The following is a 27,983-nucleotide window of genomic DNA, read 5'->3' on the forward strand; positions in this document are numbered from 1 at the left end:
GCCGGGGCGGGCCGGGGGCGGGCGGTGGGGCTGGGCCGGGGGCCGGGCGGCTCCGCAGCTCCCCCCGCCGGTGCAGCCCTTGTCGGTGGGACCGGCTGCCGGGACCGGCCACTGGGACGGGCCATCCCCCGTCCGACCCGACGGTCCCGGATTCTGGCAACGCAGTCCCCGGTGTGGTGTGGCGCGGGGCCGGCCGCTTTCCCCGCGGGGCTCCGCTGCCGCCAGCCCATCCGACTTGCCGCCGAGGGAGCGGAGCACTGCTTACCCCGGATGAGGGATGGACCCCATCGCCGCGCCAGGTACGGGAGCTTTGCTCTCCCAGCGCCCCAAGGACCCATCGCTCCAGCGCTGAGACCCCTCTGAACTCAGTCGGTGTCAGGAGGAATTCCCCAAAGTATACCCGGGGATGGAGACCCCGGACCGGCGCCCCAAGCGAGCGCCAGCACCCAAAGTTGGATACCGGACACCCGCCAAGGGAGCTGATGCTCTGGAAGAACGGGACATCGGGACCGGCACCTCTTGCCCTCTTCCACGGGAACGGGCTCGTCCCTCTGCAGCTCGCCAGGGCGGCGAGGTGTCAGGGATGGCCGGAGTGAGCAGCCCGGGTGCGCCCCGAGCAGGCGGACACGGGGCCAGAGCTGCCCCGGCCCGAGCCCGCGGCTCCGGGAGAGCCCCGTCGGGTCACGGAGCCGCTTGGGCAGCGCGGCCGCGGCGGTGGCACCACCTGGTGCCGCGGGACAGAACCGCACCCGGAGCGCGTCCCGCGGCCACGGCGGAGCCAGCGCGGTGCCCGGGGCGGGCACCAACAACCGCGGGCCCTGTACTGAGCCCCAGGGCAGGAGACACCCCAAAAGTCGCGCTGCGGACCACAGCGGCCTCGTTCTGCAACTTCACGTCCCAGGTTCGGCACGGCTGCCCCCAACAGCAGCCCATTTCTCCAAACCATTCCTGGGGCAGAGCACTGCCACCCCCAGCCCGTGGAGACACTGATTCAGCTTAACCTGAACGGGAGGCTGCAGCTCAGGACTCACGGCGAGGCATCGGGAAACAGGGGCTGAGCAGGGTCCCTGTGGAGCTTGGAGCACCTGCTCTCTGTCTGGGACACGATGGGCCACCACACCAGGGGCCTGTTTGTGCCATCATTGCCTAAGGTTCGACATGGCAGCCCCTGGGCCATGACGGGGCTGTGCCACAGCTCACCAGGGCAACTGCAACACAGCCCAGAGCAGCACGATGCCAGCTCCATCCCCTGCCCGGTCAAACAAATGGCACAAGTGCTGCTTTGTGCTGCAGCCTAGAGCAGGGTCAGACAGGACCCATAATCCTCATAAAGGAAATTAAACCATGCATTGATTTTTCACCAGGATGGCGCAAGGCCGGGCTGTGAAAGCCTTGCATAACCTATTTACACGGCACAGAGCCACACTGCCTTCACTGTGATGGCACAGCCACCAGACCTGCCACCACCTCTCTGGGCACAGGGTTGCCACCACAGCCGTGCTCCCCCTTTGTCCCATCCCAGGCAGGGACAAGCATCTGGCTACAGAGCGAGGCCATGGTTCAGTTACGTGCCCAGAATGAAGCAGACAGAAGTACCTCAGCTGGGAGCACAGGGTAGCTTCTCTTCAGCCCATGGGCTCTGCGGCCTCACTCCAGGGACAGGAATGCTGGCAGAAGCCCCCTGAGCCCAGGACTGGCAGCAGAGAAGGGACCTTCCCCACCACATCCTGTCCGGGCCCCAGGGCCCTGCTCTGTGCATAAAGGTGTCACACCTTTGCTCTCTCCAACCACAAAGGGCAGGAAAAAAACCAAACAAACAGAGAGAACCTGCTTACCGAAGTTACAGGGCCTGTGAGGGCTCCTCGAAGCTGAGGCTGATCCTTGACCCCACAGCCACAAGACCTGAGGAACTGTGGAGAAGGGCAAGGGGAGATTGTCCCATACAGGCACGAATGCCTCAGGCTCCTCAAGGCTCTGCAGAGCCTCCCTCTCTCCATGAAAGCTTTTACACCCGTCGAGCTGCATCTCCTCAGCAATTAGAGGGCAGCCAGAGCTGGCACCAGACCCAGACACAACATTGTGTTCTGCAGCCAGAGGGTCAGGCGGCCCAGAGGGAAGAGACCAGAGTCCAGAGGTGGAAAAAAGAGAGAGGAATCATCTTTATTTGTGAAGTGTTAACAGATGGAACAGTTCAATGCTACCCAGCAGTAAAAGGTGTTAGACTCCCCTGAGCACTCGTCTGCTCACAGACCCCCACGTCACGCACACACTGCGCTGGCTCAAGCACAAGCACACGCTGTTAAAACTTAAAATCACCCCCAGCCCCAGCTCACCCTGCCCCTCCCCACTGCAGAGACATGAACAACCCATGGAATAAGTTACAGCAATCATTTATCCAGCATCTAGCTCCTGGCTGCCTGTTTAACAGTAACCACAAACAGCTCAGCAGGACCTGCTTGGGAATCTGCCCGACAGGGACATGCCAGGAACGAGCCCTTTGTCAGGGAAAGGTGCAGCCTTGCTCCTGGTGACGCACTGGGAAAGACACAGAACCCCTTCCTGAGCCCTCTGGTCAGATCAGGTCATCCCCCAACAGCCACCAAAGCAGCTCCTCCCTCATCCCCACAAGCAGGTGGGACACAGCGGCACTCCCACCCCTCCTCCCCACTCTGTACCAACATGAAATAACCTAGGACAGAGACAGCCAGAGACCTACACTACCAGGAACAAAGGATTTACATTTACAGGTAGAAAAACCCTCCCACGACTCTTTAAAAAAAAAAAAAAAAAAAAAAAAAAGTGTATTTTATATTCTACAACTTAAGTTTCCTTAGAAAGTGAAGTAACTGAATCGCAAGGACGCACTAGAATATTCCATGGTGCTATTTTACCAAAAAATTAAAAGAAAATAAAGTTGTCCAGACGAGTTCTTCCTCTACACATCACCTGGCAGGAGAGAAAGAAAAGCCAGTTAGATAAACCCTGTTGCACCAGTACAGCCGCACTGGGCTGGAAGGGGCTGGTGGAGCCCATGCTGTGCCAGGAGAGCCTTTGGCTTCTTCCAGAGACCCTCAGCAGACCCAGATGCTGCAGCTCTTGCTCCAGGCTCTGCCCTGGCACTCACCTGGCCCTGCTCTTAGTTTGCGTTTCTCTGGCGGACGTTCTTGTCCTTGTGGTTTGTGGCATTGCTCTTCCTGGGAAGGGAGAAGGGGTATGAGGAAAGGGAGAGCAGGAAGTTCCCCCACCACCACCCCTCACCCATTAATGTAACTCAGGTCCAAGCAGAGGGTGCAGATCAGATCCCAGAGCAGGGTCAGACTCTGGTGCCACCCCAGCTACGTGTGGTTTACACATGGGGACATTAAATGAACCATGGGGTTACATCTCCTCCCACTGAGCATTATCCCATACCAGCCAGCTTTTATCTTTGCATAAAGCTTTTATCTCTGGAGCAGATTCCCCGGCTGGATGAGATCTACCAGTGTAAATCTAGCGAAATAGGAAGAGGCAAGGTACTTACAGTGGTGCAGAGCCTCCATCATCATCTTCACATTCAGGACAGCACAGAAAGAGAAAACAAAAAACAGTCAGGGGAGAGGACATAGAAAGTGACCTCTGCCTCCCCTTAAAGCAGTGGGAACTGCATTCCAGGCAGCCATTCCACCACCACTGGGGAGGGTAGAGCTCCTCTGGTGAGATCTGCTGCCCTGATCCATCCACTACGCTCGCCTCCACGGCACCAGGACTTGGGATGGCTCCCAGATCCCAGCACACTCACAGCAGGTAAAGGGGAAGCCAAACAGGATGTTTCAGGAACCAGGCTTTAAGCAGCAGCAGCAGGAAGCCCTTCTCCCTCCCCACACGTTGTGATATCAAAACAAACACTGCACACCACGTTCTGAGCAGCACAGCTAAGGAAATACCTCTGCCAACACGTGCCAAAGCCCTGGGGCCTTTCACCAGCTCCCTGAGATCTGCCACCTCCCAACTGGAGGCTCCCAATTGTCTCCTTTGCTCTCCATCACCTCTTCTGCAGCCCTGGCTCCCCTTGAGTCCCATGCTCGGGGCACTGGGGCTGCCCTGGGCACCAGGATCTGCTCAGGGCTGGTGAGAGGTCGAAGGCAGACACACGGCTGGAACTACCTTTGACTTACCATGTGAGATGGCACCCAGCAGCAGAGAAAGGAAGAGTGGATAGGTAACACCAGCAAGGATATCACCCCAAAGACAGGCCAGACTGTCCCCACCCCATCCCAGGTGACAGAAGCATCCAGTTCATAGAAAGTGCTGTGGGGAACTGGCTCAGAGAGGCCTCACTGTCACCTTTTGGGAGGGGCAAAGCTACAGAGATTTTGGGGCAGAAAGAACCACTTTATACCAGGGAAGCATAAAGCCATGTGTTTACCAAAGGGGTGTGGATGCTTTATCTTCATCCATGAGCATTTAGGAACTTGAGCTCCTCTTGCCAAGGAGCATCAGGACATTTCAACACATTCACCTGTCTGTCAAGGCATCTGCTACAGCTCTGACAGGTCAGCACCCCACAGACCTGGGCTTATGCCATCACAAACCAGATGACAGAGTGTTTTTACTGGGAGATGCAACTACAACATCTTTAAGACAGCACTTGCCTTCCAGCCAGGGGTGTTAAGAGGGCAAAACACCTGCTTGTGAAACTGCCTCGAGTGGAATTCCAAGCCCTGAAATCAGGGGAGGGATCTGACCTTTAGCCCCTCTGCTGCGCCTCTCGTGAGCCTGCTCCTCGCAGGGGGCCAGGGGCTCTGCAGGATCTCAGTCAGGAAGGATACAGAGCATTCACACCGCATTGTTAACAGCATCAGATAAAGGAGCCTGACACAATGCAGATCCTCACCGATAAGGAAAGGGAGGAGCTGGTGCTTCCAGAACAGATTAAAGATAGTAGCGGGTCTTTGAGATCCAGGATGTGTGGATCTGATGACCCAAAACATCCTGAACTGAACACAAATTAAGCTAAGCCTGGTCTTACAGAGCCACTAACACAGTCCCTCCCAGTTCTGCAGCACCACAAAAGCTCTAGTAGTATTTACAAACCACCTTGTCCAGAGTGGGAGTTGCCAAAACAAATCCAGCCCTGCAGACACCCAAGGGAAGCACTTGAGCAAAGAGCAGAGGAACTGGTGAGACAAAAGGTCAGGCTGACCTGCACAGAATCCTCTCTTGCTCCAGAACTCACTGCAGGACTGTCACAAACAGTGCAATTACAGGCAGTTTCATGGCTGAAGTGGCATGGTACAGACTGGGCTCTCAAGTGCCCGGAGCACCCTCAAACCACCCCTCCTCTGACACAGAGACCTCAGAACTCCCTACAAGCCCATCCTGCCTGCACCCTGAAAGTTGCAAATCACTTGATCTTCCCGGACAGATTCAAACCCAGGTGCCTCTTACCGTCAGGAACCTCATCTGGCTTCCTCCTCTTCTCATAGATGAAGATGATGGTGACAAGAACGAGGACTTCTGCCACGATGCCCAGGAAGGGCCAGAGGGCTGCCAGGCGGCTGCGGACGCGCAGGTTCACCTTGGCATCCCCGCTGCCGAAGGAGTTGGTGCCATTGCAGAAATAATCACCTGTATCCTGCTCAATATCCAGTTTAAGGATGCGTAGCTCTGTCTTGTTGCCATCGGACTTGATGATGTATCGGCCAGAAGCATTCTCCAGGAGCTGGAGGGAGGAGGAGGAAGAAGAGGGATCTCAGGGCAGTGCTGATTGACCATCACAGAAATCCTTCCGGAGAGTGCTGAGCTTTGAAACAATTCTGGTGGCACAAGGACTGAGCAGCAAGGGAGGCAGGAGGGGAGAAGGAGCAAACCACAGCACATACCCCATGACCACTTTTGTGCCAGGACCAAGAAGTGACAGCAGGGAAAGAGGGATTCTTGCAGGTCAGCACACCTGTGTCCCCCTCATTGCCATGCTCGGACTTCTTGTACGCCATCACCTGGGGGGAAACTAGGCAAGAGGGGAAAAAAAATATGGACATCTCATTATAGAAATCACATAGATTTGTGCTTCCTTCAGCCCACCTCACCACAATCAGCTACCCCAAAACCTCAGTCAGGCTGTTCCTCTCGCTAATTTGGCATTTTCAAAGAGGAAAGAGCATCAAGATGCTTCAGGAAAGGCTCAAACAGATTTGCCCAGCAGGTATTATCCCTCTATCCATTATTCCTGTGGGAACAGGCCCACAGAAGTCTGGTTTAATGCAGGATGTCAGGGCTGACCCTGCAGACACAGGAGCATCCTAGTAACAGCACTGCCTCTCAGAGAGCAGAGCCCTGCAGTCACATGAGGGCTGGGAGCAGCTATTCAACAAGCTGAAAAGACACCACAGCAAAGTGTTCAGGAGGTCACAGCTTCCCCATGGCCCTCCTCAGACCCCAGGAGCAAACAGATGAAGTTACCAGAAATATTCACTTCTCCTATTATCTGCGGGTTTGCTTCGAAGACGCACTCGTAGATGCCGGAGTGCTCCTCCTTCTTCCCATCGATTCTACCAAAAAACAGGACTCAGGTAAGCATCCAGCACAACTTATCCAGAGATACCGACCTCCAGACTCACGGAATCAGACACCCACAAGCATCAGTGGCCTCCTCCATAGCAAATTTCCCCCATTCCAGCAGAATATTTATACTGCACTGTGTATCTACAGCAAGCCAGCTCTCCACTCTCCTCACACACTGAGGGTGGCAGAAGAGGGTTTCATGTGCACCACGTCTGACACGGGTCTGTCAAGTCAGTGATCACTGCTCCAGCTCAGTGGAACACAGGGCAAAGATCACCCAGGCCTGGATGCTCTGAATTGATCCCTGCACTGAGAAAAATCCTCACATTCTCCTTCCTGTAAAGCTGCTGCAATGAGATTTAGTGGATTATGCAGCCCTGCAACAAGCATCCCATTCTGCTGCTCAGTAATACCCACTCGAGGGAAGGGGCCCACAGAGTTTGTCCCATGGCTGCACTGGGACAAGGGGCTGTTTGTTAGTTCTGCCGTGCACGGCGCTTCCCACTTCCAAAAACCACTCAGCTGAGGAATTGAGGTCACGCGAGGGAGGCTGGGTTATAAATACTTTAATCCTTGTTCAGCTCCCTGTTGCTATGGGGAGACAGGCACGTCGGCACTGCCATACAAAGGGACATGATGCCTCCACAGCTGCTGGGTCAGTGCCAGCCAGGCCTGACTGTAATCAGGAAGGAAAGCTCACTGCACTGCCACAATAAGGCTGGTATTCCCACAGCCTGCCACGGATCCCCAGCTCCTTCTGGGAGAACAGCTGGACTCTGGGAAGGGACATAAAGCCCCAAGGAGAGACAACATGCACTGGAGCCTCTCGCTCCACACACAGGGAGCTGCTGGCCTGCCCAAAGCAGTGGTCCTTGAAAGCTCTGGACATTGAATAACCAGAGTCCAGCTGAACATCTGCTTAAAATCAGGAAATCTCTTCCTAAGAGGATATTTGTGGCACAAAACTGCCCCTTCCTCCTCCTTTTTGCTCTCCTCCTCACCATAAAGGCCTTACTAAAACTTTGTTTAACTCATGCTCCACGGTCCCAAAGCCCCACCCCATCAGCAGGGCTGCAAGTACTCAGCCCTGGTTGCAGCTGACAGCAAACAGCTGCTTTCTGGGAAAAAAGCCTGCCTGTGCTCAGGTTCTGACCTTGCCCTGACACTCACGTGTAGCTGGTAGAAGCACCCGTGTTCTCGTCCTCCTGCAGGATCTTCTCCTTGTAAATCCACTTGTGGCCAGTGATGGTGGGGTGTGGTGCAGAGATGTTACAGGTGAGGATCAGCTTGTCAGAACTCTCAATGACTTGAAAACCAATTTCTGGACCTGCATTCATAAAGAATTGGCTTTAAGTTAACCTGGGATATGGCAGAGCTGACGTGGTACCCAAGAACCTGCAATGCAAACCCCACAGCTCCTTGTCTCTATTCCCAGCTTCCACTTACCTTCACACAGTTCCCTACCAGACCTGACCGTGCCAGCACCAGTCCCCAAGCCAGGTGGCCAGGCCTGAGTGGACCTGGGATGGCCACGCTGGCCCTGCAGCTGCTCTCCACGTGAGCAGGATCTGTGTCCTGCATCACTTGAATCTCTGCTGTCTCTACCACGGGTGCAGAGCCCAGTGCTCAATAAGCAATGGAAAAGGTCACTCTGAAGGGCAGAGCACGGCTCTCTGCTGCTGTGAGCCGCCACAGCACTCATGTGTCAACACCTCCCAGCACCTGAGCAGCTTCAGACACCTCCAGGTAGCACAGAGGGCAGCCAGGACCCTCTGTGGTGAGGGAGAGCAGACAAGATGTGACAGCAATACGTGTGTCACCTGAGGCAGCCCAAAGGGTTTAGCTGGAATGACTCCAGGGAGAACACAGAGCCGTGACTCCGAGAGGTCCTGGGCCTCGATGTGCCAGGCAGCAGTAAATTATGCAACCTAAGATGACTCAGGCATTTCTACTTGTAGGAGGCTGTCCAAGAAGGTAGCTTCCATCAGCAGCACCACTGCACAGCCCCAGTGCCACTAGTCCCTACCCTTCCACCCCATCTCCATCCCTTGTAAGGATCAGCTTTTGCCAAGGCTGACAGGCATTTTACTTTTCCTTCTATCCAAATTCCACTGGAAGAAGGGTTCTGCTGGAGTTCTGTACTCCATAGCACATTTCTGCTGAAAAGGCAGCTCTCCTAACTTCAGGATTCATGGGGAGACCTTAGCAGGACTTTAATCTCCCTCCCAGGTTTCTATCACTGGAAGCAGCCTGGGCGCTCCAGCTTTCACCTGCGAGAGGGAACCCGGCCACGTCCACAGGACAAGCAACAACATCACACTCAAGTGTCACACAGACACGGCCATTTCAAAAATGGTTGCATCTCAGACCTCAAAGCAAGATTTGTTTCCCCAACAGTCTGGGTCACCAGCACGGAAGCGAGCTCAAAGCAGGGCTGCTGGAAGGAGCGGGAGCTGTACGAGCCGCAGGGAAGGGCCGCTGGTCAGTGGTGGTTAGGGCAGAGTCGACCACAGAATCGAGGCTCAATTCTGCAGCCAGCACCAGGGCTCGGAGGCTCTCGGGAATAAGCGGCAGGTTCCAGGTTCTTTGGCTCCGGAAAAGGCGCGGGATTGCCGGAGGGCGAATTGGTTGGGAAGCCACAACCCTTTTTGAGTAGGGCCATTCCGGGTCAAGTCACAGGTGGTGGGGAGATTGACAGAGGGTGGGAGTCTCTCAGTTCTACAGCTGGGGTGGGAGGGTGAGGGGAGCTTTCGGGAGCCACAGGACACAGGTGCAGGGGTGAGCATGGCAGGAGACTCAAGACACCAGTGTCCGAGCAAGTGCCAAGGCCTCGGTGTGGCCACTCACGTTCGATGACAAAAACGTTCGCCTGGGAACGGATCCACTTGACTTTGGGGCTCTTCGACAAGTGGTTGCGGTCGGGGTCGTTGCTAGCCCGGCACTCATACATGCCCGAGTCGTCATCCGTGAGGTTTGTGATGGAGATGGTGCTGGTAGAGTGCAGGTTGTAGGTGGCGTTGATTTTGACACGGTCCTGCCGTGCGCCATCCCAGAGCTGAGCATAGGTCTCATTGGGGTCGTTGCCCTCAAACCACCACTGGATCTCAGGGATGGGATTGCCAATCGCCTCGCAGTACAACTCCACGCTGTCCTGAGTCAGTCTCTTTTGAGACAGTGGTGACTTTATAAAACCAGCTATGAGTTGAAGAGGTATTAGTGCAAAGTGTTAGTGCAAAGCAAGAATTCACCTTCCACAAGCAAAAGTAACCCTCGGCGACTAAGAAGAGGCTGCACACCGTCTCCAGATCAGCACACTCTTCCCTCCCTCCCCTCCACACTCTGAACTCTGCCTGCCTCAGACAGGGCTGCTCGCTTGCATTTTGCATCTTCTGAAGCTCTGCTGCAAAACCAGCGCAGATAAACCAGCACTCAGTGTGTGCCACAATCTAAACTGGACATCCCTGGCATTGCCCACCAGCTGTGAGGGGCAGCCCAAGGCCCCTGTCTGACCCCCAGTCTGAACACGGAGTTCAGGATGAAAACATTACATTTGTGTTTCAAGGGCTTATGCAGTCTCCACATTCCCCAGGCTGTGCTCTGGCAAGGTGCTGCATCACCATGGAAGGCTGGGGACAGTGAGGCAGCAGAACCCTGACCGAGCCCTCTCCCAGCCCAGTTTAAGACAACTGCAATGGGAAAAGGGCTTCACTGTGCCCCTGTGGCCCCAGGAGGAACGTGTCCGTTCCCCCTCACTGCACAGCCCGGGGCTGCCTGACCGTAATTCGGAGCTGGCCAGGGCCCAGGCCCCCCCTTGCTGTGCCTGGCACAGCCACACGTACTGGCCACACACACCGGCCCCTCGCCTGCCCACACCCTTGTTCCACCCCTCAGCCCCCCAAGGTGCCCAGCAGGAACTCTTGAGCACAACCCCGAGGTAAGAACTTTTTTCTGGGGAGGAGGAAACTCTTGCAGTCTGCAATACGTCACAAGCCAGGAGAGGAAATGTGTAAATTTGTTGTCATACAAAACAGTGAAATCCAACTTTTCATCTCAGGCAAGACCAGCCTGCTGAGTTGAACTGCCGAAAAACAGACCAGAGGCACAGGCAGCAGCTGCAGGCTGGAATTTGGGTATTTTTCACTCTGCCCTCAAAGCCAGAGGGATCAGTGCTGGAATCAGCCAGTCCAAAGGTCAGTGCCTGTGCTGCAGGGAACCAGGGAATGGAGCTGCCAAATGCCATCAGGCTCCAGGGCAGGCACGGGGCAGCAGCCACAGCCCCAGGAGCCCTTCCCAGGGCAGGCAGGAAGGGAGGCTCAGCAGCTCCACTTCGGGAAAAGCCATCAGGCACAGGTTGAAGTCACTACGTGACTCACTCCCAGCCATGTTTCAGAGGAGTTGAGCTTGAGACATATCCTTCCTGTACTAACAGGCAGCTCGCACCCCAAGAACCTTCCAGGAATTAATTTGCTCAGTTAAAAGCACTTTGTGATTATACACAACCCTCCATGGATGCACCATAATCTGCAGGCACAGAGGAAGAGGGCTTTTTGAGAAGTTTTTGGGGAGTTTTGAAAGCCTGAAGATGTTTTAACGAGAAATCCCAAGGCTTCTTTTTGTGAGAGTAGGAACAAATTAGTGTCACAAACCCAAGTTGCTTAAACTCAAGACACAAATTAGCCTGCAAGCTAACCTTGATTCCTAAAGAATTCCACATTTTTCAAAGGAAAAACAAACTTTGGTAGGAAAAGCTTTGAAAGTCTTGAAGAATCAGCAGGGCTGAAAGAAAAAGGCCCCTGAGGGCGTGATCACGGCTCCTAGAAGGCTGACAATAATTTTAACCAAACAGGAGGCTCAGGGGTACCCAGAAATGTTATGGGATGAAGGTATCAGCTGGGTTCCATCCCAGAACCACCGACCTGTGTGGCAGAAGGGGTTTTTCCACACCACAGGCCTGTGATGGAACACTCCCAACCCTGACAAGCCCTGGAACTGCCCACAGCACTTGTACGAGCCCATCTGCTCCAACTGCGGCCCGAATTAAAGCGGGAGCTGGTAAAGATCAAGGGTTTTACAGCTACAAGGTGATTACTGTACGCTGACAAAATAAGCTGTGCAAGGTTATTTGCTCTGAGTTAGAGGGTGCCTCGTGCAGTTGAAACAGGTTAAAAGGCTCCAGCAAGCAGCAGCGAGTACCATTTGCATTCCCATGGGATTAATGTCCTCCCCGTCCCCACCAGAAAGCTGAGAGGAGGAAATCCCACCCGTGGGCTCTCTGGGCTGGGGAAGGCACCTGTCGAGCTCAAGGCACAGGAACACAGCCAGTACCAACCCACTGGGATCGATCAGGGCTGCTGCCACATTTCCCAGAGGGTGACGGGCTGCCAGTGGGGCTCGGCTCCCAAAGCCCAGACGCTCCTCGCAGAGCAGAGCCAGATACTTCCCCGGGCACAGCTTGGTATCTGAGCCAGCAGGGAAGGCAGCGAGACCAGATAACATTCTCCAGAGTCACCTTCAAACTAAAAACAACCTCTCCCCCCGCAGAGGGAGGAGTCCCCGAGGTGTTAAGAGCAGTGGGAAGTGGCTGAGCCCAGCCAGAGCCCCACAGTGCACAGGGCACATGTTCCTGCCTGGCCTGACCTTTGTTTCTCGGTTTGGGAAGGGGATAGTTGAGGACCTAACACTTTTTGCATTTTAAAATAGCTATAAAATCTGCCCTTAAGCTTTGCACAGCCAGGTCAAAGTCAGGGTCCCTCCCCCTGAGGGCACAGAGTCCAGGCACACACCGACCCATGCTCCATGGGGTGAGCTGCTACCCAGTCTGCCCCATAAAGCCAAACATAAACATTACTGAGAGGCCAAACCCCACTTTCCAGCCCCCACTCTGCTCCCTCGAGGCACCAGCACAGCTCCACACCAAGCCCAGGCATGGCCAGGCAGGACATGGGCATTACACAACTGATGGGCGAGCTCATCCTTCCAGGGCTTTTCAGAGCCAGGATAGGAACTGCCACCTCCACGTCCCACTGGTGTCAGTCCCCAGGCAGGAGGGCGCTGGCAGGAAACCCTCAGAGCCACAGAGGGAACGGGATGCAGCCAACCTGGGCAGCTCCAGGTGATAAGCGTGAGGTTTAGAAAGAGTCTATGCCCTGAAGAACTAAAATGCAATTCTGTAGCAAGAAACTATTGGAGCACACACTTCGGTCTTCCAGGATCCTCCCACTCTTTCGCCTACACTCTTAGGTTTTGGTTCTACTACATTGAATTAAGTGCAAACAGGCTACAAATTGTTTTAAGTATTCAAAACGCCAAACAGCCAGGACCAGCTGCTTGCCACCGGCGACCAAGCCGAGCCTCTTCCGTTTGCACCGCGTGCACGAGGGATGAGCCGGAGGCTGCGGGGACACCATGGCCAGGTTTGCCATGAGCTCCTCCAAAACCTAAGGAGGTGAAACGTGGAGCCCCAGCACAGGGCAGAGCCCGCTCATCCCCGCGGGAAGAGCTTCAAGTGCCCACCCGGGGGCTGCTGGAGCCACCGCCCCGCGCCGGACCCGCTCCCGCCCCCGGGATTATCCGGAACATCTTCAGGGTTTAAAGCCCGGGGACCCGTTGCTGCTCCTCAGCCGCAGAAACCGGAGAAGCGGCTGCGGGGAATAAACTCCTCGTTTTTCCTAAGAAGAAAACAACCCAGCGCGGCTGGAAGCACCGGCGGACCCTGTCGCTCCTCCGGTTAAAGAGATCAGCGGGCACGCGGTGCGCCGGGGCATCCTCCACCCGAGCCCCGGGACTGCCTGGCGGCAGCGCCGAACCCAACCCTGCCCGGCCATCGTCCGATAGCCCCAGGGCGCCTCCGTTTCCCCGGCCCGGGCTCCGCCCGCCGCGGACGTGCCCCGCCGCAGGCGCCCGCGCCGCCGCTCCTCCCCCCACGCCCGCCGCTCCCGGAGCCGGTCCAGAGCCCACCCGCGGGGCTGAGATCCCGCCAAGGCTCCTCGGAGCCCCCGCAGGACACCCCTTCGTCCAACCCCGCACGGAGCCCCCCAGTGGGCCCACGCGAGCCCCCCACCATCCCAGGCAGCCCGAATGGAGCCCTCCAGACCGGAGCCACCCCGGCCCGCCCCGGCCCGGTCCGTACTTGTCCCCGCGGCGCCGGCGGCCATCGAGCACAAGACGAGCAGCGCCAGGACCGCGCGCGTTCCCGCCGCGCCCGCCGCCATCTCCGCACGCGCCCCCGCCGCGCCGCGCGCGCGCTATAACCGCGACCGGGGGCACCGGGGGAGGTGGGGCCAGATCGGGCACCGCCCCTCACCCTGCGACCAGCCAATCGCACGGCGCTGCGCCCCTCAGGCCCCGCCCATTCAGCGCGGCGCGGCCAATCAGGGGAAAGATGACACCGAGCGCCTTCTCATCTCTCCTGGCCCCGCGGGCAGAGCCGGTTCGGGCCGGTGCCGGCGCGGCCACGCCCGCCGGCCGGGACAGCCAATGGGGACACGCGTTGGGGCGGCGCTGAGGGTCCCGGGGGAGGCCCCGGTGCAGCCTTGCCCCGGGCGGGTCCGAGACTGCGGAGGGATGGGGGGGCAAACAGGTCTGCACGTGTGCGTCCCTGCCGAGCCGGGGCACGCACGCACCGGGGGGAGCACCGGAACCCAAGGCTCCCGTGGCCGTGTGGCTTCTCGAAGCGCAGCGTGGGCAGAGTCACGGGGGAACCAGCGGGTGCTCAGGCGGGCGAGTCCCCGCTGTGGTTCCCGGAGCCGCACGGGGTGAGCCAGAGCCGCCTGCGGGCCCCACATAGCGGGATGTTTGGGAAGGAAACCGGGCAGCGCTTCCTCAGCACAGGGAGTCCGGCACAAACAGACAATGGCTCCTGCGGACACCGCGGGGCCGCTGCCAGGACAAAGCAGCCAGGCCTGGCCCCCACAGCCCCGTGGTCAGGGCTGCCCCGAGGCGCAGGGAACGCACGTGGCCCCGGGCTCTCAGTGCAGTCCATGGGGCCAGGGGGTGCTGGGCATCAAGTCCCCGTTCCAGCCCAGCTAGAGCTGCCTGATAACTCCAAGGGTTGGCAATAATCAACAAGGCAGCTGGGAAAAAAGAGGGCCTCTGTAGTACAGCAGATTTTTCACCTGCTCTTCTCCCTCCCAGGAGTGAACTCTTGACTGAGTCAGCCATGGAGCAGTGGGCGGGTTGGGGGGGGGGGCAGGAAAAGCCAAAATAATGGGGCCATAGGCGCCAGTCCCCACCACTCTCTCCACGGGGATCTGCCAGCTCCTCCCAGAGCATTTCTTCCCCATGTCCCGCCCACCCTCATCCACTGGTCGGGCTCCCCCTGCACTGGGGGGATTTGCAAATACGGCTCCTGTGGTACAGAAATTCGGTGGAGTATGGTGCCCATGGCACCCGCAGGCTGAGGAGCTGTTTCTGATGTGGGTGGCCTCCAGCATCCAGCACTGGGAAGGGAACTGGCCACAAAGAGCCAGCAAAGGCAGAGGGTACCTGGGCATGGCCCTGCAGGTGGGGGAGGCTGCTGGGGATGTACAGAGAAGCCCCCAGGAAAGAAAGGAGGGGCCGGCTGTGAACAAGGAGCCAGGGCTGCTGCTCCGTGCCGGCCGGGTGACCTTGGAAGCCGTTTGCCAGGCCTGAATAAAGCGACAATAATCCTATTCACCTTTTAGCCTCATTTCCTAAGGCAATAAAGCACATGCCCTCGCCGCGTGCAGTCGCAGGTGTCACTCAAGCCCTGATCCCATTTGCACGACTCCAGCCGAGGGAAGTTTTGCTCATTACCCCTCTGACGAGCTTTGTGCAGCAGGGGCAGGAGCCCCAGGCAGGCGCTTTGCCAGGGCCTTGTCCCTGCCCTGGCTCCGACCGAGGCTGCTCACCCCATCCCAGCTGGAGAAGGCGCCGGCACTGCCCCGGGCTGGGAGCTCACCACAGTCTGGGGAGCTCCCCGCAGCCTCTGGAGCTCGCATGTCTCAGCCAGTTCTGGTCTGTGGGCTCAGGGCACACCCAGCCAGGATCAGAGCAGCTGCAAGGGGCCCTGGGCACCCATGGGGTGCCCATCAGCAACCACTGAGCACAGGCAGGTCTGCTGCCTGCAGAAGAAGGAGAAGGCAAACACCTCCAGTGCAGCACTGGAGGGTTTGGACCAGGCAGAGACTGAGTGTTGGCTGCAGCTCCAGGGCAAGGGCACTGAATGTTGCCCAAGAAGGGCAGAGATGCTCTCCAGACCAGAGGCAACCCTGCCCGGACCCTCCTGTCCATTCTGCAAGGTGGAAAGAGGGTTAGTGTTAGACCCATAGCTGCCCTGCAGCACTAGGAGAGCAGCCAGCCCACCCAAACATTGTTCCATGCCAGTCCATATCTGACACAAATCCCTTCTAGCCTGGACACAGACAGGGCAGAACCTCACCCGTGCGTCACAACCTTTCCCTGGAAGAACTTTATTAAATACTTTGAAAAAAAAAACAGAAGCAGAAATACTCAGCATGACCCCCATCCTCCCAGCTAGTTAAAAACCACAAACAGACCATACCCACATGTCCAGTGCTGGTGGCTGCTGGGCAAGTCCTCCCTGTTGCCCTTCTCTCTGTGAACACAGCTCCAGCATGATGGGCAGGGAAGGCAAAAGGGTCCTGTGGGGACAGCCCAGATGGCTGCAGGGTGAACCCCAGGAGGTGCTGAAAGCCAAGACAGCATTCACATGCTGCCCCCCCCCACCAAAGAAACCACTCATCACCCCCACAAGCCCCTCATACTGCTCCTATCCCACGGGGCTGAAGAAAAGCTGAACATACCCAAATGAGGGGCAGCCAACACCAAGCCTAGTTGTCACTCCTCAGCCAGGCAGAGCCACCAGCACCTCAGTTTCTGTGCCTTTGTGAACATCCCAACACAGCTTCCCCCTCTCCACCCGCCCCCGAGGAAGTTTATAAAATAGGCAGTTTATCTTTTCCTACAAAGATGGAATTTCCTTTGCAACAGCAGAACAGTCTCCCTGCGAGGTAGAGAGTTAATTTCAGGGCTGACAGATCCTAAATTCAAACCAGTTTGTTCTAGTTGAGGTAAAATTCAGCAGTTTATAGTAAGTTTTGCAATGCCAGAGGCCCATCAAGATTCCTCATTGCCAGAGTCATCCTCATCACCATAACAGCTCTCTTCTTCCTCTTCCATCTCATCATCCTCGTAATAGTCATCATAAAAGAGGTCTGAGCCCTCATCTGGGGCTGGAGTCTTGGTCTTCACACAGTACTCAGCCAGCGTGGTGGGGACCTTCACTCCATCCCGCTCAGCATCCATCTTGGTGCCCAGCACTTGCTTCCTGGAGGGTAAGAAATGGGGAGTGAGAACAGAGCTCTGCACCAAAGCCCTCCAGAGCCCATGTCCCACAGGATCCCAGCACAGCCAGTGCTCAGCACACACCTGATGATGTCCGTGTACTCCCGGTCCTTCCCTTTGCTCTCCTTCCATTTGCGGTACATCACGGAGGCGTCCACGTTGGCTGGGGAAAACGTGTTGGGCTCATTCAGCAGTGAGATCACACTCAGCAGAATGGTTCTGGCATGGATAAACATGAGCAGGTCAGCGCTGAGTCAGGTCAGCAGCACCCCAGCAGTGCCAGCAGCCCCACTCTGTCCGTGGGAAAGCCTTGTGCTTTCCACAGCAAGAGAGGTCCCAGCAAAGGGGAGCAGGCCAGGCAGGGGCCAGCAGCATATGGGCTGTTTGGCTTACACTCATCCACACACAAGCTCTGGCTTTCCTTCAGCAAGAAGGAAACAGCCCGAGAGTCTTCACCAGCCCCAGGGCACCTCCTGCATGCAGGCTTTGGGAGCAGAAGGCTGTCCCCATCCTCCTACCTTCCCACCCCTGCCCTTGGATGAGCCTCCTGCCCGCAGTCCCCCCAGCCCTCACCGCACGTTCTGGGTGGGGTTCCAGCGCTCTGATGGCAGCTCCCCACTCTGCGGGTCATCCACGGGCGGGTGGAGGATGGAGATGCAGACATCACCTGTCTGAAAGCACAAGAGAAATAGGATCCTCAGGAGCTGCTGGCCCAGGATCTCACTCACTCTTCCTTTTGGCTGAAGCCAGGTGAGGCAGCCCCTGTTGTCCCTTCAGTCCCATAGGAGGCACACAAAAGTGGACAAGCACCCCATGACTGCCAGCACCGTACAGGTCAGGCTGCCCAATGCCCAGCACGCTGTGCCCCTGGCATGGGCCCCAGGGCCAGGCAGGTCGCTCGCCCTGCAGCCATTCTTGGCATAGACACAATGTCCTCAAGCGTGGGAGCCATCAGGCCTGCAAAGCCTGGCTAACCTGGAACTAGGACAGCAAAGGGCTGTCGTGAGCTCGTTAGTGATGTTCCCTGTGCCAGGCACTCATCGCCCAAGGCACTGAGTGTCCAGTGCCAAAGGTTGGCATTTGCATCCAGTGCCATCACAATAGAGGCACACGTGTCCACTGACTGTCCAAGAGCCTCCTGGCTTTGCCAGAGGACCTACCTCGTAGATATTGGGGTGCCACATTTTGGTTAGGAACCTGAAGGCGGGAGGAGAGTAGGGGTAGTCGATGGGAAACCGGAGACGAGCCTGAAAGGGAACAATAAGATGTGAACACCAGCTTGTGAGAAGGAAGGGACGAAAACCTCAGAGCTTCTGATAGCTCTGGGAAAAAGGAACCTCTGCCAAACCCAGCTGGGTGCCTGCTGGGATAGAGCCTCTGCACCAGTCAGCTCTGTGGGCAGAACACCAGCCTCAGGGACAGGATGGACGCTGGCCCCAGGGGCACCCTCACCACATAGAGTGGTTGAGCAAAGGGGCTGTGACCAGCAGCAGCTCCTTGGCCCCAATCCTGCCCTTACCCTTCTGTCCAGCAGGGCCCACGGGTACTAATCCAGTGCTCTCCAATGCAGAGGAACCAGCAGGAGCACGCAGTACTGGCACACAGCACAAACCCCACAGCAGCACACAGAGCCAGGCAGAGAGTCTGGGTCACTCTCCAGAGCTGCTGTCAGGGACAGACCCTGGCTGTGCCACTGGAGGAAAGGCTGTTTACCCTTCAGAGCTCACAGGAAGGAAGCATCAGGTGTTTGGTGCTCTGATGAACACACCGAATCTAAAAATAGCCTGTCACTTCTGAGAAGAGACACAGTCCAAACTGGCCGCAGCGCACAGCTTGGAGGCTAAAAATAAAATCACATGAAGCTCAGGCTGTAGCCCAGGGCTCCAGCAGGGACACTCTCAGCCACCACCGGCTCCTCCCACAGCCGCCAAGCCCGCGGGGCTGAGATTGGGCAAAGAGGGGCTCATGGAACATCTCTGAGTGAAGCCTGAGGGGGCACAGGGACCCACAGCAACATCCCATAGTCCTCAGAGGTGCTGCCCCAACCCACCAGCACCAGGAATCCAAGAGGATGGGGGCAGCTTCTTCCTGTGTGGCTGCACAACGTCCCAGTGACTGATTCAGCTTTCAGCTGTTTCCAGGCCCTGGGAGCAAACTTCTAGATCAAGACTCAACACGACAACTCCTTGAACGCTTCTTGCTCTCTCAGTTCATGTACAAGAGAACCCAGACACTGGATCCGTGGCACAGGACAGGGGGTGGAGAGAGGAAAATGTACAGTGGGGGCCGTGCTGTGTGTGTAGAGTGCAGGGCAGTGACATTCGGCCCTATGCTGGGCTCTAGCCAAACAGCTGAACATCACAGAATAATCCCCTTTGTTGTGTCAGAGGGGATCAGAACAAAACCGGCTGAGGCGAAGCGATGCCAGAGGGGGCTTGGACAGCAACAACCCCACCCTGCTGTGTACAAACAGGTTGGTGTCCCCACAGGCTGGAGCAGACTCAGCCCCTCCACTCTCCTCTTCTGCACAGTCTCACCCTCAGTGCCGAGTTTGGAAGCTCTCGAGCACACAACAGGAGCCCAAGTGGCTGAAAGGGTGAGAGTTCAGAGGGTCTCATGCCAAGATGCTATGGGGAAAAAAAACAACCCTCCACTTCAGTGGAGAGATGAAATCTAGCTCTGAGGCACCAGCTTTGCCAGCCCGGGAAAACAAACACAGCTAACCCTGAGTGACTCACCCTGTCCATCCCCACCCTGAGAGCAACAGGATGAAAACACAAGAGCTCAGTGGAGGAGGGAGGATGAGAAAGAGGAAGAAAACAGCTACCCCAGGTTGCACAACACCTGGGAAGAGCACACACACATCCTGCCAAGGGGGGCTATGCAGTCAGGCCTCCAAACACCTTCTTCCATCTCAAACCCCAAACCAAGCCACGACACTCACTCCCCAACCCAGCTCCCTGCTCCCACCCTGGGCTGTCTCTGCCCGCACTCGAGGGACCTTTGTCTCTTCCCTCTGCTCTGGTGGCAGTGCCTCGGATCCCCTCCAGGAGAGGGAACATCAGCAACCTGGAACCCGGTGTCCTGCACCCTCACACCGGGGGGACAGGGGGGTGGTTGAGGCACAGCCCCCAAAGGGGCCGAATGCTCCTCACAACGAAGGGGACACCCGGCAGTTTGGTAGCGGCCACCTCCCTGCCAGGAGCGCTCTGAAGCCCCAGGGTCCCCCAGGTGTCCAGTCAAAGACTCAGCTCTCCCTAGCCTTCAACACGCCCACAAGCCCAGGAGCAGCGCTGTCATGACCCCCACACCCACTCGGGACACCCTTCTTCACCCATAGCCCCCTCACAGGGTCTCACCCAAAACACCCAGCACATCCCCCGACACCGCCTGCTCTGCCTTCGCCCCCCCCAACCCCATCTCCCCCAACACCTCGAGCGTTCCCCGCTGCCCCCGCCGCTCACCTTGAAGTACCCGCCCTCGTAGTGGGTGTCCGGGGGACCGAAGATGGCCACGTCCCAGGTGTACAGGTCCCCTTCGTCCACCAGCCTGACCCGGAACCCCTCCACGGGCTCCTCCTGCAGCCCCTTCAGCTCTAGCAGCAGCGCCTTCTGCGAGCTGGGCACGGAGGGCCGCGCCATGCCGGGGTACCGGGGCTCTCGGGGGTCGCAGCGGCCGCTCCGGGGCGCGGAGGGGGCGGCGGGACCGAGGCCACGCGGGGCAGGCGGGGGCCGTAGTCCCGTGAGGGGCGTGGCCACTGCGGGCACCGCCCCTACGAGCATCGCTGACCAATCAGAGCGCGGGGCGGGGCAGGAGATGGGCGGGGCGGCTCCGCCGGTGCCAGCTGCGCTCCCCGTCGCGCCGTCCCACCGAGCGAATCCAGCGATCGGCAGCTGCCCCGGGGCTCCCCAGCACACAGAATCCCGGCCCGGAACGCAGCCCCAGGTCGGCCTGTAAGTGCCACACCTGTGTGACAATTCACAGCGCTGCCAGGGCAGCACCTGGAACGGGAGCAGAGGCTGCTCCTGGCACGGCCGCAGCGGAACGATGCCTCAGGCATTCCCCGGCTCGCACCTCCCTTTGTGTCACATCCCGTCAGCTGTGCCTGCGTCAGGAGCCGCCACCCGCAGCCTCACCCAGACCCGCACCACGTCCTGCCTGCAGGGAGCAGAACATCCGCCCAACACAACATCCCGAGCCCGCGGGGATCCTCCCACCGGCTCTACCACTCAGGTGCTCCACAGTCCCGCACCTGCTGCCAACACCAACCCCTGAGCACGGAGCTTGCCTCAGGGATCTGAGCACCGCTGCAGCTCAATCTGGCACTTCCTGTTGCCAGGAGGTTAAGAAACTGGCCACTAAAAATAATAAAAAAGCTTTAATGTCTTACAGCAAACCAGGAATTGAACAGTATAAATAACGATCAGACAAGTTCAAATAAATAACCCCAGCCCGACACGCAGCTGGTCCCGGGGGAAGGGGATGCGTCTCATCCAGAGCCTGCACTCCACATCCCAAACCACCTTAGTGCTCCCCAGCTACCCCTGTGCAGGCACAGCCCAGCCCTGCGCTTTGTTCCTTCTGGGTCATTTCACTGCCCAAAGCAGCTCCACGGGTAACAGCCTCCATGTCAGTCCTGGATAACACCTAAAAGCAATCTCCAACGCAGCTGGGCCAGAGAAGCCATGCCTAGGAAAGGCTGCACACAGGGACACGGAGCTGCTGGGCACCATCAGAACAGGGCAGGGAGCGTGGAAACTGAGAATCTCTTGTTGGGCAGACCAGGGCTCTCCAGCCAGCGCCCAGCCAGCTCCCCGTGCTCACCGTCCAGCTTGGAGGGGACCCCGCAGGGCCAGCAGTGCCCGCAGCCAGCGCTGCTCTCACCCGGCATCACTCCACAGGCTTCACCTTCGCTATGAACAGGGCGGTGGCTTTCCTCAGGAACTCCTCCCTGCTCATGGAGGAGCTGAGCTTCCTCTCCTGCAGCGCCTGGTCCATGGCCAGTGCCAGCCTGTCGGGGCCCAGCCTGGAGCCAGCCTCCAGGTAGCGGCCAGGCCGCGAGCCGTGCCCGGCGCCCAGCGCGTCCTCCAGCGCCCGTAGCACAGCCTGGCACAGCCGGGTGTCCGCCGAATCCCCAGCGCCCAGTACGGCGAACAGCGCGTCGGCCTTGGCCGCGAACTCCAGCAGCACGCAGCAGGTGAGGACGCCGTAGCGGAACACGTCGAACGGGACGGCCTCGTGGTCTCGGCAGCGGACGCGGCGCAGCAGCTCGGCCGCCGCCTCGGCCGGGGCCGCCCCGCGCTGGCAGATGCGCCGCAGCAGCTCGCTGTACAGCCGCCCGTCCACGCCCGGCGCCCGGCGCCTCCCGCCGCACCCCAGCACCTCGTAGGCCGCGCCGGCGTTGCTGTCGAAGGCCGTCCTGTCGCGACAGGGCACAGACACAGAGAGGCGGCCTCGCCCCCCGCTCCCGCCGCCCCCCGCCGCCGCCGCCCGCCGCACCTGTGCGAGTGATGAGCCAGGCACACGTACCACAGCGCCCGAGCCAGGCGCTGCGGCGGCCCCGGGGGCTCTGCCGCTGCCTCCGCCAGCACCAGCCGCTCGAAGTACTCAGCCAGGAAGGACACGGGCTCGGCGGGCCGCGCCTCCAGCACCTTGAGCAGCGCCTCCCGCACCATGGCCGTGACGCCGGCTCGCAGCAGAAACTCCGCCGCGCTGCCCTCCGCCAGCCCGCCGCCCCCTGGCGCTGCCCGCCCTGGCTCCGCCAGCCCGCTGCCTGCCGCCGGCACCGGGGCGGCGGCCGCTCGCCGTTTCTCGTACGCTGCCATCTTGGAACGCACTTCCGCCCGGCCCGGAAGTTTCTCTGCCGCCATCTTGCACGCTGGCAGCCAATCGGTGGGCAGGAAGGCAATGCGAGAACGCCACCATTGGGCGAGACCGCGGCCGCCATCTTGAGTGTTGGCAAAGAAGCTGCGTTATCAACGCTAACGCCGCGGGCGTTTACTGCGGGCAGATGCCCCGCCCTTGGCAACCGTGCGGGCGCCGCGGATGCCGCCGGTGTCCTGGGCCGGTGAGGGGCCGCGGGACCGGGACCGCGACCGCCCAGGCCCAAAGGACACTTGCTCAGGGCTCGAACGAAAACAGCTCTTTATTGGAGCACCGGTCCCACCCGCCCGCCGAGCCCAAGCTCCCCCCGGAGCTGCCTCGGACCTTCTGTTGCGACAGACAAGCGGCCTTCGTGCTCCCGCCCGTCCGCTGGTGCCGGGAGCCCCAGGCGCCGGACCCAGCCCAGTGTTCGGTGCCAGCCCGTGGGGATCCAGCCCCGGACGCGTCCCTGGCCTCGTCCCTGTGTCGCCTCGTTGCCCTGCTGGGTTTTCCCTCCCGCGGCAGCAGGCGGCTGCTCCCCCTCCTGCTCCCATTCCTTCTTGCTGGCCAGGGGCCGGGCGAGGCCTGCGACAGACAAGGGGACAGCAGGGACACGGCTGAAGGCAGGGGTCACCAGTTGGCTGCTCCCACTTCCAGGGCAGCTGCTACAGAGATCTGAATCGTTTCCACAAGCGTCGAGACACGGCAGCGGTCACGATGAGTCCCAAGAGCGATCCCGCTGTCCCCATAGCAATGGCAGGGCTGAAGCTGAAGGAATCTGCAAACACAAAGAGCTGTTATGGCAGCCTGGGCAGCAAATGCCGAGGGGTGAGCAAATCCCCCCAGCAACAACTGTGGCCCCGACACGAGGGGCTGCAGCCCCACCCAGGCGATGAGGGCAGAGCAGGGCAGGGCTCCGCAGGTCCCCAGCACTCACCATCCATGACCATCACCTCCAGGCTGACCATCTTGCTGCGGTGGCCGAGCAGGACACACTCGTAGTGGCCTTGGTGCCAGGGCTGGGCGCGGTCCAGCCGCAGCGCGGAGCTGCTGCCCGCGGTCTCCTCCCGGTACTGCGAGAGGGCTGCGGGGGTCCGGAGCCAGCCCACCGTGGCGTTCCCGGCGCACCGAGCGTGGCACTCGATGCGCAGGGCCATGCCCCGCGTCCCGGTGGGAGGCAGCGACCAGATCTGCAGGCTGCAGTCAGGCATTGTCCCCGCAGATGGCTTTGTCCCCGCCGTGCCAGAGCCAGGGAGAGTTGTGGTGGCCACCTGTGCAGTGGGGCTGCCTGAGATGAGGTCCTGGGGCGCAGAGGGCTCCGTGGAGGGGGGGTTGGTGACAACAGCCAGATCCAGAGTGGTCCCAGTGTTGGGCTCCCGTGCTGTGGTGGGACCACCTGTAGGGACACTCGGCCCTGCAGGAAATGCTGCGGTGGCCACGGGCCTGGCTGTGCTGGGGCTCCCCGTGGAGGTGACCTCGGCCGCCGGCTGCTCCATCACAGCTGCAAACACGTAGCAGTGAACTTGGTCACAGGTGACTTTGCTGTAGCCCCAGCCTCCACCACTCCCTGGGCACAGTGAGCAGGAGCAAAGGGGCACTGCCAGGAGGGACAGGTACAGGGATGGGGGATTCAGGAGTGGTGAGGAAGTGGGGGCTGCTCCTGCTTGGCAGAGCTATTCTGAGGGGCACACGCCAGTGGGGGTTGGCTCCAGGGGAGGGGGTACATGCGGGTTGGGGTCTTCAGCCCTTCCTGGCACTCACCCTCTGCACTTGACACCAGAGATGCCACCCGGGTGAATGTCTCCTGCCCGACATTCAGCGTTACCTCGCACCTGAACTCCACCCCTTCTGCCACCTCTGTCCTGTCCACGGACAGGATGGAAACGATATTATACAGCTCCTCATCGTCGTCATAAAACTCAAAGTCTGTGTTCTCCACCACCTGGTGCCCCCGGTACCAGGTGAGGGCCACCCCATCGATAGGATACAGGTGTGTGGCCGAGCAGTTCAGTTTGGCGGGGTATCCCGGGCGCAGGATTTGGGGAACTGCCTCCAGCCTCAGCGTGTCTGGGAGGGCTGGAAAGGAGTGGCAGCGTCAAGGGTGATTTTTGGCAGCACAGCATAGCTCAAGAGGAAAGGAGCTGCCTTGGGGATCCAGGCCTGGGGACCGCTTACCATAGACCTTCAGTCTGGCAGTTTGTTGGTAGTTCTGCCCTTGGCACCTGCCCTGGCAGATCTTCGTGCCCTCTGTGGCCACGGTGGCATACCTGATGTGCAGGATGCTGTGGGTGGAGAAGGAGGAGATGGTCCCCAGGGCAGTGTCCAGCCCCATCCACTCCACCTTGCCCCCTGCGCAGGCCAAGGAACAGTTCAGCTCTGTCGAGCCCCCAAATGGCACCAGCAGGTCCCGCGGTGTCACCACCAGCCTGTTAGCAGGGCGTCCTGGGCAGGAGGAAAGTGCAAGGTCAGGGGAGGGGACAGCCATCAGCACTCTGTAGCTACGAGCACCGGGACAGGGAACCACAGCAGTGGGCTGGGGCCAGGGTGGCTGTCATGGTTCGGTGACAGGGAGGTCCTGGGGCCGTAGGGAGAAGCAAGGAGAGGAGCAGCAGCAGGGCAGGGCAGGGCATCACAGTGGGTCAGGGAATTAGGGTGGCTCTTGGCCCCACGGCACTCACCGCTGCAGCCCCACAGCGAGCCGAGGAGGAGAAGGACAGCAGCCGGCTCCATCATCCACAGGGCAGCAGCAGGGCTGGTTTTCGCTTCTTTCCTTCCTTTCCGTCTCCCAGGAGCGGGTGCCGCTGGCCGGGGCTGTCTCCTTCTGGCCGCCGGCTCCAACCTCAGCCCTTTTTAAGCCCTGTAGGAACCGCCCCCATGAGCATCTGCCCCGGGACCTCCGCAACTTCCAGCCCAAGGGGTATTTCCAGAGGGAGAGTTCTGATTTTCTTCCAAGCTCGGCTCTTACACAACACCCAGCCGACGGCCAAGCCGGCAGCCCCCCCAAACCCTGGAAAGCCCCTGTCCCAAAGGGTCACAGTGTGGCTGCAGGGACCCCCATCACCACACCAGGGAGCCCGGCACAGACACCTGCACCCCGGGATGTGGCTCAGATTCTGCTCTATCCCTGTTTTTCGCAGGCTACATCACCCCTTCCCCCGAGCCCCTGGCAAACCAACTCTTCCATGACTCCAACAGCTGCTGGGGACACACAGTTGTGAAAAGGGCCCTGTCAGCCCCTACCCCCAAAGCAGAGCCAGGGCCCGTGGTCAGCCCTGCTGCTGGGTGCATTTATTCCTCAAACAGGGCTTTTTCAGGGATGGAAGCAGGTGTTCCTGTGAGGGTCGGTCTTGTGGTAAATATGGAGAAAATGTTACCACAGAGAAGGTGTCGAACACCCTTCATTATCCAACCTCAAGGCCCCCAGCATCTATCCTGGGTCCACACTGAGTCTGGCATCACTCCGTCATTGCTGCCCAGCTCCCCGTGGAGAGATGAGTCCTGTTCTGCCCCATCCCATCCTGCCAGGCTGCAGCCAGGGCTGGGGAAGGTCCTAAAGGGCTGAGGGAGGGACGTGCCCATCTCTGCACCCAGTGTCATCACAGGACCTGGACATTTCATTTCCCATCTGGGAACTGTTCTGAAAGGCATCTCCGTGCACTGGGTGTGCCACGCATCCTTTTAGGAGGTCATGCCGTTAATTCTCTGAGGGTGCCAGAGGCCTCTGAGCAAGGAAATGCTCTGTAAACACTCCCCACCAAATATGCACACTCAGCCGAAGCAGGTGATTAATGATGCTGAGGTTTTTGTTCCTTCCATCCTGTGTAAACAGAGCCACTTCCCGGATTTTCCAGCAGCTGCCAGAGCCCCCCTGCCCAACCCTGGGACAAGCCATAGCCAGGGCTGCTCCCACACTGCCAGGCTCTTCCCAGAATTGAGTCTGGGAACCTTGAGGACACACACATGGTGCCAGGGTTTCACCTTCCTCTCCCATAACCCTGATTGTGGCACCAGTGAGATAAGAAAACCCCTGAATCAGTGTCTGAATGACAGCTGAGCATTTACAGAACCACCTCGTCTTAAAAAGAGGCTTCCCTTTTTCTTCCAGGACCTCAAGAAATCAGTGATTACCAGAAAGCCCAGCACCTTGTGCTGCACTTCTCTGTTTTGGGGCTTGGAAGTGCTCAGAGCTGCTCCAGCCACCTGCAGAGGAAACTGAAGTAATGGAAACCTGACAACCCTCCAGTTCCAATGGCTCAGCCACCGAGCCACGGGCAGGTCAGGGGACTTTGCTCAGCTCAGAACGACCTGGCAGAGCCCCCAGGGCAGCTCTCGCTCACCAAGCCCCTGAGCAGTGGACCCACCTCAACCCCTATTCCACCACCTGCTTGGGACCTCTCCTGCATGGATTCAGACCTTCCCCCAGCCCAGAGGAGCACAGGAGCTCCCGCTGCCCTGGGCACAGCACAGGGACATCACCAGCTCGCGTGCACAGGGCAGAAGGAGCAAGCTTACGCATCAGGAGTGTTTTCCGCCCCACAGGAAGCCTTTGAAGGAACGAAGGGAACGATGGTTTTCCAGACTCAGGGGCCTGAACACCTTTCCTGGAAGTCGATTGTGCTTCCTCCCACAGGGCAAGCAGGGGGATTTGTGCTGGGCAATACTTTGTCCAGAGATGTTGCTCAGGAAACAAAACAGTTCAGTGTGGAGACACAAACCACCAAGGGACGAATGCTGTCTCCAGCACAGGATACCCCCCGAGCCCCTCAGGTCGGGGTCTAGCCCCAGACTGTCACCACCAAAAGGGACAAGGCTTTGCCACTGCCCCAGGAACCACCGCACCAGGGGGAAGGGTGGTCAACAACATCCTGCACTGCAACACCTGCCCTTTGTTCTCCAGCGATATCACATGAGACAAGTTAGAGATTTTCTCTCAATTAAAGATGGAAACAAAACAAAAGCTAGCTCCAGGCCAGAGGAAATACATACAGAAGCATCAAGCTGTGTAATGGCTCATGTTTCCAGGATACCATCCATCAAGCACCAGTTCTCATCCCAGAGCTGACTTGGATGTGTTTATATTTTCTGGGATTATATTAGTCACTTAGGACCATCCTCAGCCACCACAAAGAGTGTTTAAATGAGTCAGATAAGATCTAAATTAGGCCTGGCTGAAAATTAAGACAATAGAGTCGGGGCTACTGAAAACCAGTCCAGGAGGAGGCTCCAGTGGGACAGGCAGGAGCCAGGGACCT

General features: G+C 58.7%; 4 protein-coding genes across 6 annotated transcripts; all 4 read right to left on the reverse strand.

Annotated features, from left to right (window-relative positions):
* Window positions 1-2,135: 2,135 nt before the first annotated feature.
* Window positions 2,136-13,827, reverse strand: BSG (basigin (Ok blood group)). Of its 2 annotated transcripts, XM_014883039.2 has the most exons (9): window positions 13,673-13,769; window positions 9,391-9,738; window positions 7,714-7,870; window positions 6,442-6,530; window positions 5,862-5,989; window positions 5,428-5,701; window positions 3,521-3,545; window positions 3,125-3,194; window positions 2,136-2,946 (listed from the first exon to the last, which is right to left on the reverse strand). In XM_014883039.2, exons 1-8 carry the CDS (start codon window positions 13,752-13,754, stop codon window positions 3,137-3,139), a joined length of 1,161 nt encoding a protein of 386 aa, XP_014738525.1. In that variant the 5' UTR covers window positions 13,755-13,769; the 3' UTR covers window positions 2,136-2,946; window positions 3,125-3,136. The 2 variants fall into 2 exon arrangements, with proteins under 2 accessions (XP_014738525.1, XP_014738524.1); XM_014883038.2 differs by lacking the exon at window positions 9,391-9,738 and having other exon boundaries at window positions 13,673-13,827.
* Window positions 13,828-15,946: 2,119 nt separating this feature from the next.
* CDC34 (cell division cycle 34, ubiquitin conjugating enzyme) lies at window positions 15,947-21,081 on the reverse strand. The gene is made up of 5 exons (XM_014883068.2): window positions 20,334-21,081; window positions 18,030-18,116; window positions 17,443-17,540; window positions 16,954-17,088; window positions 15,947-16,852 (listed from the first exon to the last, which is right to left on the reverse strand). The coding sequence occupies exons 1-5, from the start codon at window positions 20,649-20,651 to the stop codon at window positions 16,642-16,644; spliced, it is 849 nt and encodes a 282-aa protein (XP_014738554.2). The 5' UTR covers window positions 20,652-21,081; the 3' UTR covers window positions 15,947-16,641.
* Window positions 21,082-21,228: 147 nt separating this feature from the next.
* TPGS1 (tubulin polyglutamylase complex subunit 1) lies at window positions 21,229-22,715 on the reverse strand. Of its 2 annotated transcripts, none has more exons than XM_088179250.1 (2): window positions 22,369-22,715; window positions 21,229-22,273 (listed from the first exon to the last, which is right to left on the reverse strand). In XM_088179250.1, the coding sequence occupies exons 1-2, from the start codon at window positions 22,692-22,694 to the stop codon at window positions 21,760-21,762; spliced, it is 840 nt and encodes a 279-aa protein (XP_088035376.1). In that variant the 5' UTR covers window positions 22,695-22,715; the 3' UTR covers window positions 21,229-21,759. The 2 variants fall into 2 exon arrangements, with proteins under 2 accessions (XP_088035376.1, XP_088035375.1); XM_088179249.1 differs by having other exon boundaries at window positions 21,229-22,288.
* A 303-nt stretch (window positions 22,716-23,018) lies between these two features.
* Window positions 23,019-27,983, reverse strand: MADCAM1 (mucosal vascular addressin cell adhesion molecule 1). The gene is made up of 5 exons (XM_014882896.2): window positions 25,410-27,983; window positions 24,907-25,173; window positions 24,493-24,807; window positions 23,669-24,232; window positions 23,019-23,509 (listed from the first exon to the last, which is right to left on the reverse strand). Exons 1-5 carry the CDS (start codon window positions 25,462-25,464, stop codon window positions 23,397-23,399), a joined length of 1,314 nt encoding a protein of 437 aa, XP_014738382.2. The 5' UTR covers window positions 25,465-27,983; the 3' UTR covers window positions 23,019-23,396.

This window comes from Sturnus vulgaris, chromosome 26 (genome assembly GCF_052056855.1).
Source record: "Sturnus vulgaris isolate bStuVul1 chromosome 26, bStuVul1.hap1, whole genome shotgun sequence".
Taxonomy (NCBI): domain Eukaryota; kingdom Metazoa; phylum Chordata; class Aves; order Passeriformes; family Sturnidae; genus Sturnus; species Sturnus vulgaris.

Excerpts from the sequence above, each read along its gene's own strand:
- BSG (XM_014883039.2), bottom strand. The coding sequence starts at position 13,754 with ATGGCGGCGGGCGCGGCGGGAACGCGCGCGGTCCTGGCGCTGCTCGTC. Across the intron at positions 6,531-7,713 it reads GGTGCTTCTACCAGCTACAC|AATCGATGGGAAGAAGGAGG; the intron begins GTGAGTGTCAGG and ends GTTTTTTGGTAG. Across the intron at positions 5,702-5,861 it reads GGCACAAAAGTGGTCATGGG|CTCCTGGAGAATGCTTCTGG; the intron begins GTATGTGCTGTG and ends TCCTCCCTCCAG.
- CDC34 (XM_014883068.2), bottom strand. The coding sequence starts at position 20,651 with ATGCTCGTAGGGGCGGTGCCCGCAGTGGCCACGCCCCTCACGGGACTA. Across the intron at positions 18,117-20,333 it reads ACGAGGGCGGGTACTTCAAG|GCTCGTCTCCGGTTTCCCAT; the intron begins GTGAGCGGCGGG and ends GTTCCCTTTCAG. Across the intron at positions 17,089-17,442 it reads AACCCCACCCAGAACGTGCG|AACCATTCTGCTGAGTGTGA; the intron begins GTGAGGGCTGGG and ends TATCCATGCCAG.
- TPGS1 (XM_088179249.1), bottom strand. The coding sequence starts at position 22,694 with ATGGCAGCGTACGAGAAACGGCGAGCGGCCGCCGCCCCGGTGCCGGCG. Across the intron at positions 22,289-22,368 it reads CTGGCTCATCACTCGCACAG|GACGGCCTTCGACAGCAACG; the intron begins GTGCGGCGGGCG and ends CTGTCGCGACAG.
- MADCAM1 (XM_014882896.2), bottom strand. The coding sequence starts at position 25,464 with ATGATGGAGCCGGCTGCTGTCCTTCTCCTCCTCGGCTCGCTGTGGGGC. Across the intron at positions 25,174-25,409 it reads CTCGCTGTGGGGCTGCAGCG|GACGCCCTGCTAACAGGCTG; the intron begins GTGAGTGCCGTG and ends CCTCCTGCCCAG. Across the intron at positions 23,510-23,668 it reads GGAGGTGATGGTCATGGATG|ATTCCTTCAGCTTCAGCCCT; the intron begins GTGAGTGCTGGG and ends TTGTGTTTGCAG.